The sequence below is a fragment of the Schistocerca nitens genome, chromosome 5 (assembly GCF_023898315.1).
Source record: "Schistocerca nitens isolate TAMUIC-IGC-003100 chromosome 5, iqSchNite1.1, whole genome shotgun sequence".
In the NCBI taxonomy this organism is placed as follows: Eukaryota; Metazoa; Arthropoda; class Insecta; order Orthoptera; family Acrididae; genus Schistocerca; species Schistocerca nitens.
This window is the reverse complement of record NC_064618.1, coordinates 867,296,884-867,311,307: the sequence shown is the minus strand read 5'-3', so window position 1 is coordinate 867,311,307 and position 14,424 is coordinate 867,296,884. Positions and strand designations below refer to the sequence as shown.

The window sequence follows — 14,424 nt, the reverse complement described above, 5'->3', positions numbered from 1 at the left end:
ATGCACTTCACAGTGGTCTGCATAGTATAGATGTATAAGGATAAGCATACAGAAATTTTAGAGCAATGGCAATCTGTCACTATCTTCTGTTTAAACTTTGCTCACATTAATTACAATATATTTAGTTATTGCTCATGTTAACTGTGAGCAGAGCAATTATTTGGCTTTATATTGATCTTGCCAATATGACTTAACTAATGATGTGGAAAATTTTAAAGTTCAGTTGCCAAATAACTACATGTACTACTGTTGACTGTAAAACGGACAGCACTGCCAAATGATGCACTTTGACTTTAATAAAAAAACTGATCAATGATAATTGGATAAATCAGTGAGCAGTTCCTCAATAGCAGATCGTAGAATTTAAGTTTCTTTGAAATACTGTTGCTGGCAAAAAGGAAACTAATTATTGTAAATGATGAATTCTACAATCCAGAACAACTGTATTATTAGTATTAGTACTACTACCACTGTTAACTGAGTGTCTGGTGTTGGCCAGGTATATATTTATTCCAATTCTATTAGTCCATCTCTCCACTCCTCCTCTCCCTGTCCATCTCCTCCATCTTCCTTCCTCAAACTCCATCTCTTCTCCTAGCTCTCTCTCTCCACCTCCATCTTCTACCACTCTCTTTTCTAACTCCTACTGTCTCTCTCTCTCTCTCTCTGTCCTACTACTCCTCACTCTCTTTGTCCATTTGTTCCTCCCCCTCTGTCCATCTGCTCCTTCCTCCATTGTCTATCTCCTCCTTCCCCTGCAGAGTCTATTTCCTCATGCCTTGTCTATTTTTTCCTCACTCTCTTTATGTGCTCCTCCCTCTCTCTCTCTCTCTGTCCATCTCCTCTTTCCTTCCTCTGTCTATCTTTCCCTGTCCCTCTCTCTGTTTGTTTCCTCCTCTTACCTTTCTCTGTCCATTTTGCCCTCCCCCTCCCTCTTCCCTCATATCCATGTCCACATCCTCTTTCCATCTCTCTTCCTGTCCATCTCTTCTTCCCCTTGTCTCTCTTCATGTCATAATTCCCATTCCAATAGTGGTTGTTAAAACCACAATATTTCTTTCAGATTCAAAGTAATATGTGTACCAAGTTTAGTTTCTCACATACAGACATGAAGTTTAATTTTCCACATATGGACATGTCACATATATTTCACACATACTTAATATATTCCACACATATTTGTACATATATTTCACCTGCATCTCTAGCAAATTTTGAGCAGCAGTTTTGTTTCCACGCAACTCAATGTTTGTAATGTCATATCTCCTGAACAATGTGGTGCACAATGATATAATTTTGTGGGTACATTCCATGGCAAATGTGGACAGTCCGTGAAATAAGTTGCGAACAGAATTGGTAGCAAAGAAGTAATAAATTTAAACATCACACATGAAGTGACAGTTGTCCATGCATCTCAGAGTTTATGACATCATATGTCTTGAACTATGTGACGTACAATGATGCTATTTTTAGGTACATTCAGTGGTGTGTGTGAATGCTGTCTGAAGAAAGTGTCATGAATACAGTTAGTAGCAAAGAAGTAATAAATTAAAACGTCCTTCATGATGTGTCAGTTTTACTGCATGAACAGAGAAAATGCAATAAGTGATAAACTTTTTCCCTTTTCATCAGTTAGTAGGGGTTGTCGAGGTATTCACCTCTAATCTTGTAATCAAATGCTTTTGGATTCTTCCTCTTTGTTATGGAATTTAAGTTACGTGTATCCATAGCAACTAGGTGAAGTCTGTTTATGAAGCTGTGATAGACAGTTTTTATAAAAGCAGGAATGCACAAATCTCAAAGTGTTCAGAACAGTCCTATTATCAGTTTTTTTCTCATACTTGCAGAGGTGCTGGTGCGAGTACACTGCATGGGCATCTGCGGCTCGGACGTGCACTTCTTGAAGCACGGCCGCATTGGCAGCTACACACTGGCAGGGCCCATGGTCCTGGGCCACGAAGCCAGTGGCGTGGTAGTGCGCACCGGTGCCGCTGTCAGCCACCTACAGCCAGGTAGGCAGACCACAGGCCTGGGTGCCTCGTGGGTCACCCGACAACCCCATCATCCATTTCACTTTAGTTACCAAACCTGAATTGGGTCGAGCATGCCTCAGCTAAAATTTTCCAAATGTTCATCAGCCATATATAACCATTGGATGAAAGCTTTATTAACATTTCTAGAGGTTTTTCTGGCCAATACAGCTGTGGCTGTGTCACTTTCAGCAGAGTAACTCCCATCATAGCAGCTGGTAAATGAAACATGGGCTCCATAATATCACACATAGTCAAGTCAATTAACAGTCTACTAATGTAATTCCCCCCATGAGCTTCATTTGCTCATAGCAACTAATGATCACTACTATGTCATGGTATATCCAATGTAAAGCCACTCTCTGAAAAAATGTTTCTGGTTCAATCATATCTTTTTGGTGAGGATGTTCCTTTTTTTTAACTCTGAAAACACCTTCTCCAGTATCCTAATTTTGTTCTGCAGCTCCCACACCTTAAAAATTAAACTTAATGGCCATCTGTAACTGGATAACACTACATTTGGTTGTCTCAAAAATATACTGAAGCGCCAAAGAAATTGGTATAGGCATGCATATTCAAATACAGAGATGTGTAAACAGGGAGAATATGGTGCTGTGGTCAGCAATGCCTATATAAGACAACAAGTGTCTGGCACTGTTGTTAGAAAGGTTATTGCTGCTACAATGGCGAGTTATCAAGATTTATGTGAGTTTGAACGTGGTATTATAGTTGGCGCACGAGCGATGGGAGACAGCATCTCTGAGGTAGTGAGGAAGTGAGTATTTTCCTGTATAACCATTTCATGAGTGTACCGTGAATATCAGGAAATTGGTGAAACAACAAATCTCTGACATCGTTGCAGCCAGAAAAAGATCCTGCAAGAACGGGACCAATGACAACTGAAGAGAATTGTTCAACATGACAGAAGCGCAACCCTTCTGAAAACTGCTGCAGATTTCAATGCTGGGCCATCAACAAGTACCAGTGTGCAAACCATTCAATGAAACATCATCAATATGGGCTTTCGAAGCCAAAGGCACACTCGTGTACCCTTAATGACTGCATGACAGAAAGCTTTATGCTCCATCTAGGCCCATCAACACCAACATTGGACTGTTTATGACTGGAATCGTGTTGCCTGGTCAGATAAGTCTCATTTCTAATTGTATCGAGTCGATGGACGTGTACGGGTATGGAGACAACCTCACGAAACCAAGGACCCTGAATGTCAGCAGGGGACTGTTCAAGCTAGTGGAGGCTCTGTAATGGTGTAGGGCGTGTGCAGTCGGAGTGATATGGGGTTCCTGATACAACTAGATATGACTCTGACTGGTGACACATACGTAAGCATCATGTCTGATCACCAGCATCCATTCATGTCCATTGTGCATTCCATTGTGGGGGATTCCAGCAGGACAATGCAACACCCCACACATCGAGAATTTCTACAGAGTGGCTCCAGGAACACTCTTCACAGTTTAAACACTTTCACTGGCCACCAGACTCCCCAGACATGGACATTATTGAGCATATCTGAGATGCCTTGCAACATGCTGTTCAGAAGAGATCTCTACCTCCTCATACTCTTACGGATTTATGGACAGACCCGAAGGATTCATGGTGTCAGTTCCCTCCAGCACTACTTCAGACATTAGTCAAATTCATATCACGTCAAGTTGTGGCATTTCTGTGTGCTCACAGGGGCCGTACACGAAATTAGGCAGGTTTACCAATTTCTTTGGCTCTTTTTCTGTCCAGGTGATGGTCTAGCAGTGCCCCAACTGCACCCCCAGTGAAGAGGTACAGCATTTTCAAAATTAGCATTGTTCTTTTCTGACCCTTTTCCTATTGATGACCTGAGGGCACAGGCATCAGTATCATTCCCCTCCTCTCATAAGCCTGGTGGCACCAAATCTTTAAATACTAATGATAAAACAATCATACAACCTTATCTAAAACACAACCATATCGAAAACACAAATGGAGAATATCCTACAAACACAAAACACAATAACCATTAATTATTTCCTTTGTCTCAATATGTACTGATCTCTTAGTATCCGTACCACCTACTCCTGCTGCTCATCTTTCCACTCCTTCTTATTTGCCTCTTTCCTCATTTTCATTAATACCTCTTGTGGAATGGCTTCTGGCAGACCCTAGAATGGTCATATGCCCAACACGTGTGATTGTTGACAGCTGCAGCTTTACATTTAGTGCTGATTTGGTTCCAGTGACATGGTATGGGCCCTGGTACCACATTACAAACTTCTTTGTTTTTGCCTTTCAGAGTTTGTAGGCTTGATAACATGTCTCAGTGGCTCACTTTATACTGAGGTAATGTTCTCACTCGCGGTACTGCCTCTTCCTACTTCTCCAATGCTGCATCTTTCTCCACACTTTCCTCACCATTCTTGCAGATTTTCAGACCAATTCTCCCTTATTGCCTTCTTTCTGGCTAATCATGTCTTTTTCCTATACGTCACCACAATTGACAACAATGTTCTGCTAGTGTGCATTTTGGAGTTGTATGCTCTCACTGTATGACAGATACATCTCCAATACAATTGGTGTGCAATCACTTAATAACTAAGCATCTACTCAATCACCTGATGAACTCGTTCTGTTCTTCTGTTAGTTTGTGGATGAAGTGGACTAGTTCTCAACTTTTTTTACTTTAAATAACTGAAATAAAATTTTCATCAGGTCTGACATGAAGTTCATCCCTTTGTCCATAATTATTTTCTCCAGAACCCCAGATGTCAATATCCACCTATTCCACCAGCATGAATGTGACTGCCTATTGCTCTGGCATTGGCACCAACTTGTAAGGAAAATTGTAGTCTTTTATGGTCAGTGCAAAATGATCACCTGTTTATGTTCAGTTGAATAGTACTAACATGTCCACCTCAATGAAACTAAACAATTCCATTGCTTCTGGGAACCTATGAAATAGTAGCTGCTTCTGATTCAAATTTGAATGCTGTGCACATTCCACACAATTTCTGACAAACTGATTGACACCATTCTCCCTTCTCCTACACCAGTACTTTTCTGTCACACTCTGATTCAGTGCCCGGCATTCCCCATGGCCTGACAAGATGTGATCATACATTTCACGTCACACTCCCTGCTGCAACTCTCCTGGCACCACAACCTGTGGTCCTAAGCTTGTTTCTCTACACAATGATCCATCATGCTTGCTAAATCGCTGTTGCTTGCTATACTGTCTATATTCATCGTTGGTGCTCTGTGCTGTTTGTCATTCCCAAAGTTCCTGACCTAGTGCTTGTGCTATGCTATTTTTTCTGGGTAACCTGTCTGCATTTCCGTACTGCTTCCCTGGTTTATGGATTACTTTGTAGTCAAATTAACTGAGTTTAATGCCCATCTCATTAGTCTATTGTATGAATCCTTCAAACCTAGCAAGTACTTAAAAGTAGGCATGGTCTGTCACTGTTCTGAATTCCTGCTGTACAGGTAACACCGGAAGTATGTTACTAAGTACACCAAGCTATGCATTTCCTCTCTGTTGTACAATAAGTCCTCTCTGCTCTGTTCAACCATCTTGATGCAAAGGCAATAGGGCATTCCTGACAATTGACCTCTTGGCTCAATATGCACCCAAGAGCATCTGTTCAACACATTACACGACAATGTGAATTCCACCTGAAACTCTGGAAATAGCAACACCGGACTCATTGTCAACACCTTTTTTAACTCGAAAAATGCTCCGGACATTTCTTTGACCATATAAACTTAACACCCTTCTTCAACAACTCTGTAAGCGGTCATGCTATACCTCCAGAGCCCTTCATGGACTTCCTACAATAATTTGCAAGACCCAGAAAAGATTACAACTCCCTGGTTGTTCCCAGTACTGGAAAATCTTGCACTGCTTGCACTAATCTAGGGTCAGTTCTTATACCATCCTTACTAATCACATGAATAGTTGATTTCTTTTAATGTAAAGTGTCATTTCTCAGTAATTAGTGTTAAATGGGCTGCTTGAACCTCTCAAATACTACAGTCAGTAGTTGCCTATGCTCCTGCATATTCCTCAAAAAGACAATTATGTCATGGAAATATGCCAGACACAATGTGGTCTTAATTCCTTCAACACCCTGTCAAATGAATGCTGGAATGTTGCTGGTGCATTTTTTAATTGAAAAGGCATTCTTCTATATTGGTAGGTTCTGAAAATGCTGCTTTGGTCTATCCTCCAGAGCAGCTTCTAATTGGTGAAATCCACTTCCAAGTCTGTCGAGAAGCACTGGCATTGTCCTAGAGTGTACTGTATATCATTTCTATGATGTTCAGAATTGGGTAGGCACTCAAATGGGAGTAATCACAACAAAATTGATACTTCTTTGAGCCATCAGTAGACTTCTTGGGTACAATTACAATTACAATTCATGCCCCCCCCCCCCCCCCCCCTCAAGGGCTGCTGTGCTCTTCTGTTATCCTGTCAGCCAAGTGTTATTTATAAATTTCTCCAAACAAGTTGTAGTGATCATGGTATTCTGTAAGGGCTCTGACACACTGGTGCTTCATTCCCTGTCAGAATCATGTGCTGCTGGTGTAGCAGGCAATGGCTCTTGTTGGAGAAAAACATTCTAGTAACATGACTTTGAGCCATGTCATTTCTGTTCCCTTTAAATGCTTCAGTTTCTCATTAAATGCAGTCCTAGCAGCATCCTCTGCCCTCTTATAGCCTACACCATCTGCATGGCAATCTTCTTCATCAGGATCTCCAATGTAGCCAACAATGTTCCCTTCAGCAATTTAGCCTCCTTGGTACAAAAATTATCCTGGTATCTCACTACCCTACTTCATGCATTAACTTGTAATGTTGTGGGTTTCAACCCCTCCTGCCGACTAACTCTCTTGAGGCCACTGACACATGCACCCGTGTGTGCAACAAAACATTATATTCCTTACCATCTATCACACCCACTATAGCACATATCACCTATATATTCATTTCTGCTGCATTTATCTTTACTGGGAACTCCCTCTGGTGGCTCCAGGGTTCCCACATGAGTTGAGTGGGCACTTCTTACTCCCCAGACCACCTCTCCCATTACCCTCATATCCTTGCCATTGATTCATATCATCCTTACTACTATTTCCAGACTACAAAGCTTTCTACATATTTCCATTAAATGATCAGGCATTCACACCACCCTATTACTCCTCCATGCCTTGTAGCATTGCCCCTGCATATGCCCTGCTGACACCTTGTGTCAACGGTTTTGCCACTGCCTTACAGTTTACATTCAAAGCATACACGTTTCTTCAGTATCTTATATCTGCTGACACATCAATTTCCTCATATTCCAATGCTGATCTAACCACTGCCTGGATATCTTTAGGCACTCCAGTGCACACCTAGACATCACTGGTGCCAAACCACTCAGAAAAGCCAAACCTCTCAGAAAAGCATCAAATCCACATTGCTCGCTTCCTGTAGCAATAATTTGTTCACCTCGTCATTCTGTGTTAGTTTGTAAGTATGTACATTCAGATTACTTATCCTATCTGTGAACTCCTCAACTGCTTGATTATGCCTTTTGGAAACCATACTGAACTGCTTATGGAAAGAATATGGACTATTATATTTCCTAAACCTTAACTGTAGTCTTTGCCTAAGTTGATCAAAAATCTTTACATTGTGCAGCACCTCTGTGCACCATACAAATGACTTTGCTTCTCCTATTAAGCATAACTATTGCAATCTGTAATTACTGCTTATCTGACCAATGCACTATGTTAGTCAATGATCTGTGATCCTCCACAAAGGGTTCTGAAATTGAGAAAGCTATTTACACTTACAGCAAAAATGTCCTTAATTCATTGGACAACAAATTAGAAGCAACTGGCATATTCTGTGACCTGTCAAAGGCGTTTAACTGTGTGAATCACAGCATTATCTTAAGTAAATTAAAATATTATGGCGTCACTGTAAGTGCTGCAAAATGGTTTCAGTCATATCTTACTAATAGAAAACAAAGGATGTCATTACGTAACAGTTCAGCAGTAGGCAATCAGACATCATCTGACGGGGAAGAAATTACATGTGGTGTTCCCCAAGGTTCCATACTAGATCCACTACTGTTTCTTGTGTCTATTAATTACCTGTCATCTATTACATTAACAAATGCCAAGTTTGTCTTAGTTGCAGATGATATAAACATTGCAATAAATAGTAAATCAAATATAAATTTAGAAAGGGCAGCTAATCAAATTTTTACTGACATTAATAAGTGGTTCATAACCAATTCACTGTCATTAAACTTTGAAAAGACCCACTATATGTAGTTCAGAACTTCCAAGAGGTTTCCTTCTGGTGTGTGTATAAAATATGATGACATGGAAACAGGAGAAGTTGAGAGTGTAAAATTCTTGGGATTACAACTTGATAATAAATTCAGTTGGGAGAAACATACTAACGAACTGCTAAAGCGCCTAAACAAGTCTGTGTTTGCAATGCGAATGATGTCAGACACAGGAGATATAAATATTAAAAAAACTGGCATATTTTGCTTATTTTCACTCCATTATGTCATATGGTATCATATTTTGGGGTGACTCCACAAACAGAGAAGAAACTTTTAGAGTACAGAAGTGTATAATAAGAGTAATTAGTAGTGTAAATCCAAGAACATCATGTCGAAACCTATTCAAAGAATTGGGCATATTAACCACAGCTTCTCAGTATATTTATTCCTTAATGAAATTTGTTGTAAATAATACATCTCTTTTTCCAACTGTAGTGGTTAATAAAAAAGAAAAATAAGAAGAGAAGAAAAGGTTGAAAATGTGGAAGAAATCGTGAGTGAAAAGGTTTTTTTTTTTTTTTTTTTTTTTTTTTTTTTAAATCGTTAATGAGCGTGAAAAAGGTTAAGAATGAAAAGCAAATCAGACTTCGTATTACAGAAAAGCTATCGGACTTCGTGATTCGGAAAAGCTATTGTTGGGGTGGTCCTTGTGGCGTTTTTGAGCAAAAGTTAAGCCACTTTCCACTACAAAAATTATTGAAAAAGAACAGAGAATAACAAAATGTAACTGACAGGGGGAAATGGCGTAGATAAGAGTTCATCCTTTACCTGGTTAACTTGTCTTCTTTCGTGCGGCGTACAGGTCTTCAAAAATCTCCTTCATTTCTGCATGAAAAGTCTGCTCCGAAATCTTGCGATAAGTTTCATTGTCCAGGAATTTCAAATGTATCCAAAACCGTCTTGATATTAAATGCAATTTATTTTAGTTTCTTCTCTCCATCCTCCGAATTTCATAACAACTTCCACAATGTCTACACATTAATAAGTCTTTTTTCGTCTTAATCAGATCACGTCTGCATTAAGCGTCCGCTCTTGAGAGACAATAAAGAAACAGATAGAAAAAAAAAGAGTTACAATTTTAGTATTTTCTCTGCCATCAAGCGCTCATACCGCTGCGACGGTATATTTTTTATTTGAGGGAACGAGTGTAGCGCGGCGAAATTCAAAGTCCTGCTACACAACTAATTGCTTAGTACACAGTATCAATACTAGGAATAAGAATAATATACATAAAGATTTAAAATCACTTACTCTTGCCCAGAAAGGAGTCCAGTATTCAGCAACACATATTTTGAATAAGTTAGCAGCAACCATTAAGTGTTTAGTTTCAGACAAGGCACAATTTAAACATAATTTAAAGGAATTTTTATTTTTGGGGGCCAACTCCTATTCCATCCATGAGTTCCTCAACAAGTGCAGTAGACCATTTTAATGAAAATTTATTATATTTTAATTTTTGACAATACTTGGTTGTAATAGCCAAGAAACTAGCAAATGTCTGAATGATGAAATTTAATGAAAGCAGATGTAAGTATTAAACCTGTAAATTTTAGAAGTTTAAATTTAATTCGTGTATGTAATTTTACTGTTTATTGACTGAGGATCATTAAAATTAATGAAACTCAAGTTTTTCTAATTACATTTTTGTAATGTGTTTATCTGACATGTTCCACACCCTGGAGGATTCCCTCTTTTTATGTGTCTATGGAATGAATAATTAATCTAATCTAATCTGAACAAATGCTAACATTTTCTCAGATGACCTGCTGGAAGAAACTAGATTAGCAACAGCTGGATCTACTCCTAGAGCTTGTGACTTTAACACCTCTATTTCCTCATCTTTCTCCGCTAGTTTACTACCTGAAACCACTTTATCTGCCCTTCCTTGAGCTACCTGATTCACAAATGACTGTATAGCCCCCTCACTGCTGACACCTTGTGTCACCGATTTTGCCACTGCCTCGCTGTTACTCATATTCATGACTCAGAACTAATACACCTAATCAAAACAAAGATAATAATCTACCAATGACCCAGGTAACACACTCCGTGGCTACCTAACCTACTTCTTTTATCTAATAATGATCCGCCGGGACACTCTACACTCTCTAGCCATGTGCCCAAACCAATTACATATGAAGCAAACAACTGCTACAGATTGAACATAAGGGGCACTATGCCCCATCAAATTGCACCGTGTGCAACTCACAGATACTAACTACTCATCTCTGGAATTCCCCTTGAACTGCAACAAGTCAGCAATTTCACCAAACTATCCCTACTATTACCACATCCCTTAATGCTCAAGCCCATGATTATCACCACAAAAGAACAAAATAGTTTCACTCACCCCACATGACAATACTGTAGTCTGTGGCTCAAACTTCATGCTGCTTGGGTAGCACACTCTCCGTTGGAACCTTTGACATCACTCTGTAAGGAGTGCTGTTTCACTCAGAGGGATGAGTGGTGGTGGTGACGCACTGTGTACAACTACTATTTTTGGCTAAGACAGTACTTCACCATCCAAATATCTTTTTACAAATTTAGTTTTAAGATTATCAGTTATTTTTGGAATGAAATTGTCCTTGTACTGTTGTAAGATATCTTCAGTAAAACTTTTCACTGGTGTACTAGAAAATCGATTACAACTTGAATTAAAAAATGTTTTTGTTACCACACCTCCTGTAAACTATGAAACTGTGTTTTAACATCACACAAATTATTCTCTAAACATGACACATTATTTTTACATTCATTATCATTTTCTGAAATGGACTTTCAACACTACAAAATTTTGTTTCACAAGTACTGTCAACAGACACGACTTCATTACTAAAATTATGTTCTACTTCTGCATTTTCAAACAGTAAGTTTACTTCCGCATCAGTTACTTTAATGATTAAAAATTTGAACACTGGATTCTGTGTTTGTGAATCTGCTGTTTAATTCTGTGATTTTTGAATTCATTGTTTCAATTTGTCCACCTTGTTTCAATTTGTCCACCTGGTACATACCTGAATGCCAGAATCTGATTTCCCACCTCATATTTAACAGCATTACAACATTCACCAATATTATTTCCTAAATTCAATTAACAAAGTTTCACTGTTATCAAAGTTTCTGTTATTTCAGAAATTAGATTGTTCAAAGTTCCACTGGTATCAGAAATTTCTTTGTTAGTTTCAGAAATTTGAGTGTTCCATTTCACTGATATCAGAAAATTGTTAGCTTAGAGTATTACTGTTTTGTGCTAGAGCTTTTATAGCTGTGGCCATTGTAGTGGTTCTGCCTGCTTTATTTATTTCATTTGTTGTCCTCGGTCTCAAAGTACTGGATTGCTACACTGGCTGAAAAATGGCGTTTGTAATTGGGACACTAACTACTGTAAATGATTTAGCCAATAAATGCACAGTTGTGTTTCACTGTCTTTTACTTTATGTTTGCAACCTCCCAATAATACACAGTTGTATGGCCAGTGCGCTATTGTTATAACTTTCGATAAGCCTCATTAATAGTTTTCAGGCGAACCTCCACATATTGCTACAGTAGTTTACTATTGAACATCCACGAGCAGTAAAATCATAACCACAAAGTTCACAGTTCTTGAAGAATAGAAATGTATGTATGGAAACAGTCACTGTCATTGTTTTTACAAACGGCCTATTGCATAAGACTTATTTCACAGTTAATCTGAAGCATTGTTGTTGTTCTAACCAGCACACGTTACTTGTCTGAAACTCGGCTGTGGACTGACTGTCTCGTGACCAAAAATTGGGCCCTTATATATCATCACAATATTAGGTACTGAAATTACACATTGTTCAAAGTTTAATTTACAGAAATTACAATTAAAACTTAACTCATTAAATTCACTGAATCCATCTAAAATTGGTTCTTTATAACAGTTTCTCCTACTACGAGGGTTAAGCCAAATTATTTGTTTAAATCATGAAATTAACAAATATAGTTATGCAAACAATACTTTTGACAAAACTGTTTATTACTTTGGAATTAAAGAACATGTTTTCGAACAGAAGCCAAGTAGATAGTTTAAAGAGTACTAGCATTTCGTCTTCCAAATGTTTACAATTAGCACAGAAATCAAACAATGGAAAAACCAGGATGGAATGTAACAATAAGAGAGAAGGAAAGTTGCTACTCACCATATAGCGGAGATGCTGAGCCGTGAGAGGCACAATAAAAAGATTCACACCATCAAAGGTTCGGACATTAAGGCCTTTGTCAGCAGTAGACACACACACACACACACACACACACACACACACACACACACACAAGCGCAACTTGCACACACATCTGCAGTCTCAGAGAGCTGAAACTACACTGCAAGCAGCAGCACCAGTGCATGATGGGAGTGACAACAGGGTGGGGGTAAGGAGGAGGCTGGGGCGGGGAGGGGGAGGGATAGTATGGTGGGACTGGCGGACAGTGAAGTGTTGCAGTTTAGACAGAGGGCAGAGGGTAGGACAGAAGGTGCAGAGGGGGGAGGGGGTAAGTAGCGGAAAGGAGAGAAATAAAAACAAAAGAAATTAGAAGACTGGATGTGGCGCTGAAATGACGGCTGTGTAGTGCTGGAATGGGAACAGGGAGGGGGCTGGATGGGTGAGGACAGTGACTAACGAAGGTTGATGCCAGGAGGTTTACAAGAACGTAGGATGTATTGCAGGGAAAATTCCCACATGCACAATTCCGAAAAGCTGGTGTTGGTGGGAAGGATCCATATGGCACAGGCTGTGAAGCAGTCATTGAGATGAGGGGTATCATGTTTGGCAGCATGTTCAGCTACAGGGTGGTCCACTTGTTTTTTGGCCACAGTTTGTCGGTGGCTGTTCATACGGACAGACAGCTTGTTGGTTGTCATGCCTACATGGAATGCAGCACAGTGGTTGCAGCTTAGCTTGTAGATCACATGACTGGTTTTGCAGGTAGCCCTGCCTTTTGATGTGATAGGTAATGTTAGTGGCCGGACTGGAGTAGGTGGTGGTAGGAGGATGTATGGAACAGGTCTTGCATCTACGTTTATTACAGGGGTATGAGCCATAAGGTAAGGGATTGGGAGCAGGGGTTGTGTAAGGATGGACGAGTATATTGTGTAGGTTCGGTGGACGGCGCGATACCACAGTAGGAGGGGTGGGAAGGATAGTGGGCAGGACATTTCTCATTTCAGGGCACGACGAGAGGTAATCGAAACCCTGGTGGAGAATGTAATTCAGTTGCTCCAGTCCGGGATGGTAGTGAGTTACGAGGGGAATGCTCCTCTATGGCCAGACTGTGGGACTTTGCAGTGACGAGCAGTACCTCTCTAAATATACCGAGGGTCTCACTGAAGCCTTCACTGACCGTAATTATCCTCCCATCCTTGTACAAAAACAAATTTTCCGTGCCTTATCTTTCCAGTCTCCCACCACCTCCCAAAGTCCCACAGTCCGGCCACAGAGGAGCGTTCCCCTCGTAACTTAGTACCAGTTTGATATCGGAAGTTTGTTTACCTGACAGCACGTCCATCAGGGGTGCAGGAACGGCGGCGGCGGAATTCAGATGGCGACGATAGTAATTGATGGTGCCAAGGAAATGGCGTAGCTCTTTTTAAGTAGCCAGGGGCAGCAGAGACGTGATAGCCTGCACACGAGATTTGGGAGGCTGTGTTCTGTTAGTGGACATGGTGTAACCTAGGAAGGAGACTGATGCCTGGCGCAACTGAAATTTGTCTTTGTTGACCTCGACGCCGTTGGAGTTCGAGGTCTGGAGGACCATAGACAGATGATTTTCATATTCCTCCACTGAGCTGCTGAAAACCAGAATGTCGTTCACATAAGCAAAGCAAAACTCAAACTGTCGCAAGATAGAGTCAATGAAATGTTGCCACATTTGCGCCGCGTTCTTTAGGCCGAACGGCATGAAGTGATATTGGAATAAATTGAGTGGTGTGATAATAGCCGTCTTAGGAATGTCTTCTGGCGCCATGGGAATCTGATGGTAGGTGCATTTACAGTCAATAACAGTGAAAATTGTGGTGCCAGATAACATAT

At 40.1% G+C, this 14,424-nt stretch overlaps 1 protein-coding gene across 1 annotated transcript in view; it reads left to right on the top strand.

Annotated features, from left to right (window-relative positions):
• LOC126260772 (sorbitol dehydrogenase-like) overlaps nucleotides 1-14,424 on the top strand; it is a 146,702-nt gene that overhangs the window by 53,719 nt on the left and 78,559 nt on the right. The window contains exon 3 of the mRNA XM_049958110.1: nucleotides 1,848-2,012. Coding sequence (XP_049814067.1) covers nucleotides 1,848-2,012 — 165 coding nt within the window. The remainder of the gene's footprint in view (nucleotides 1-1,847; nucleotides 2,013-14,424) is intronic.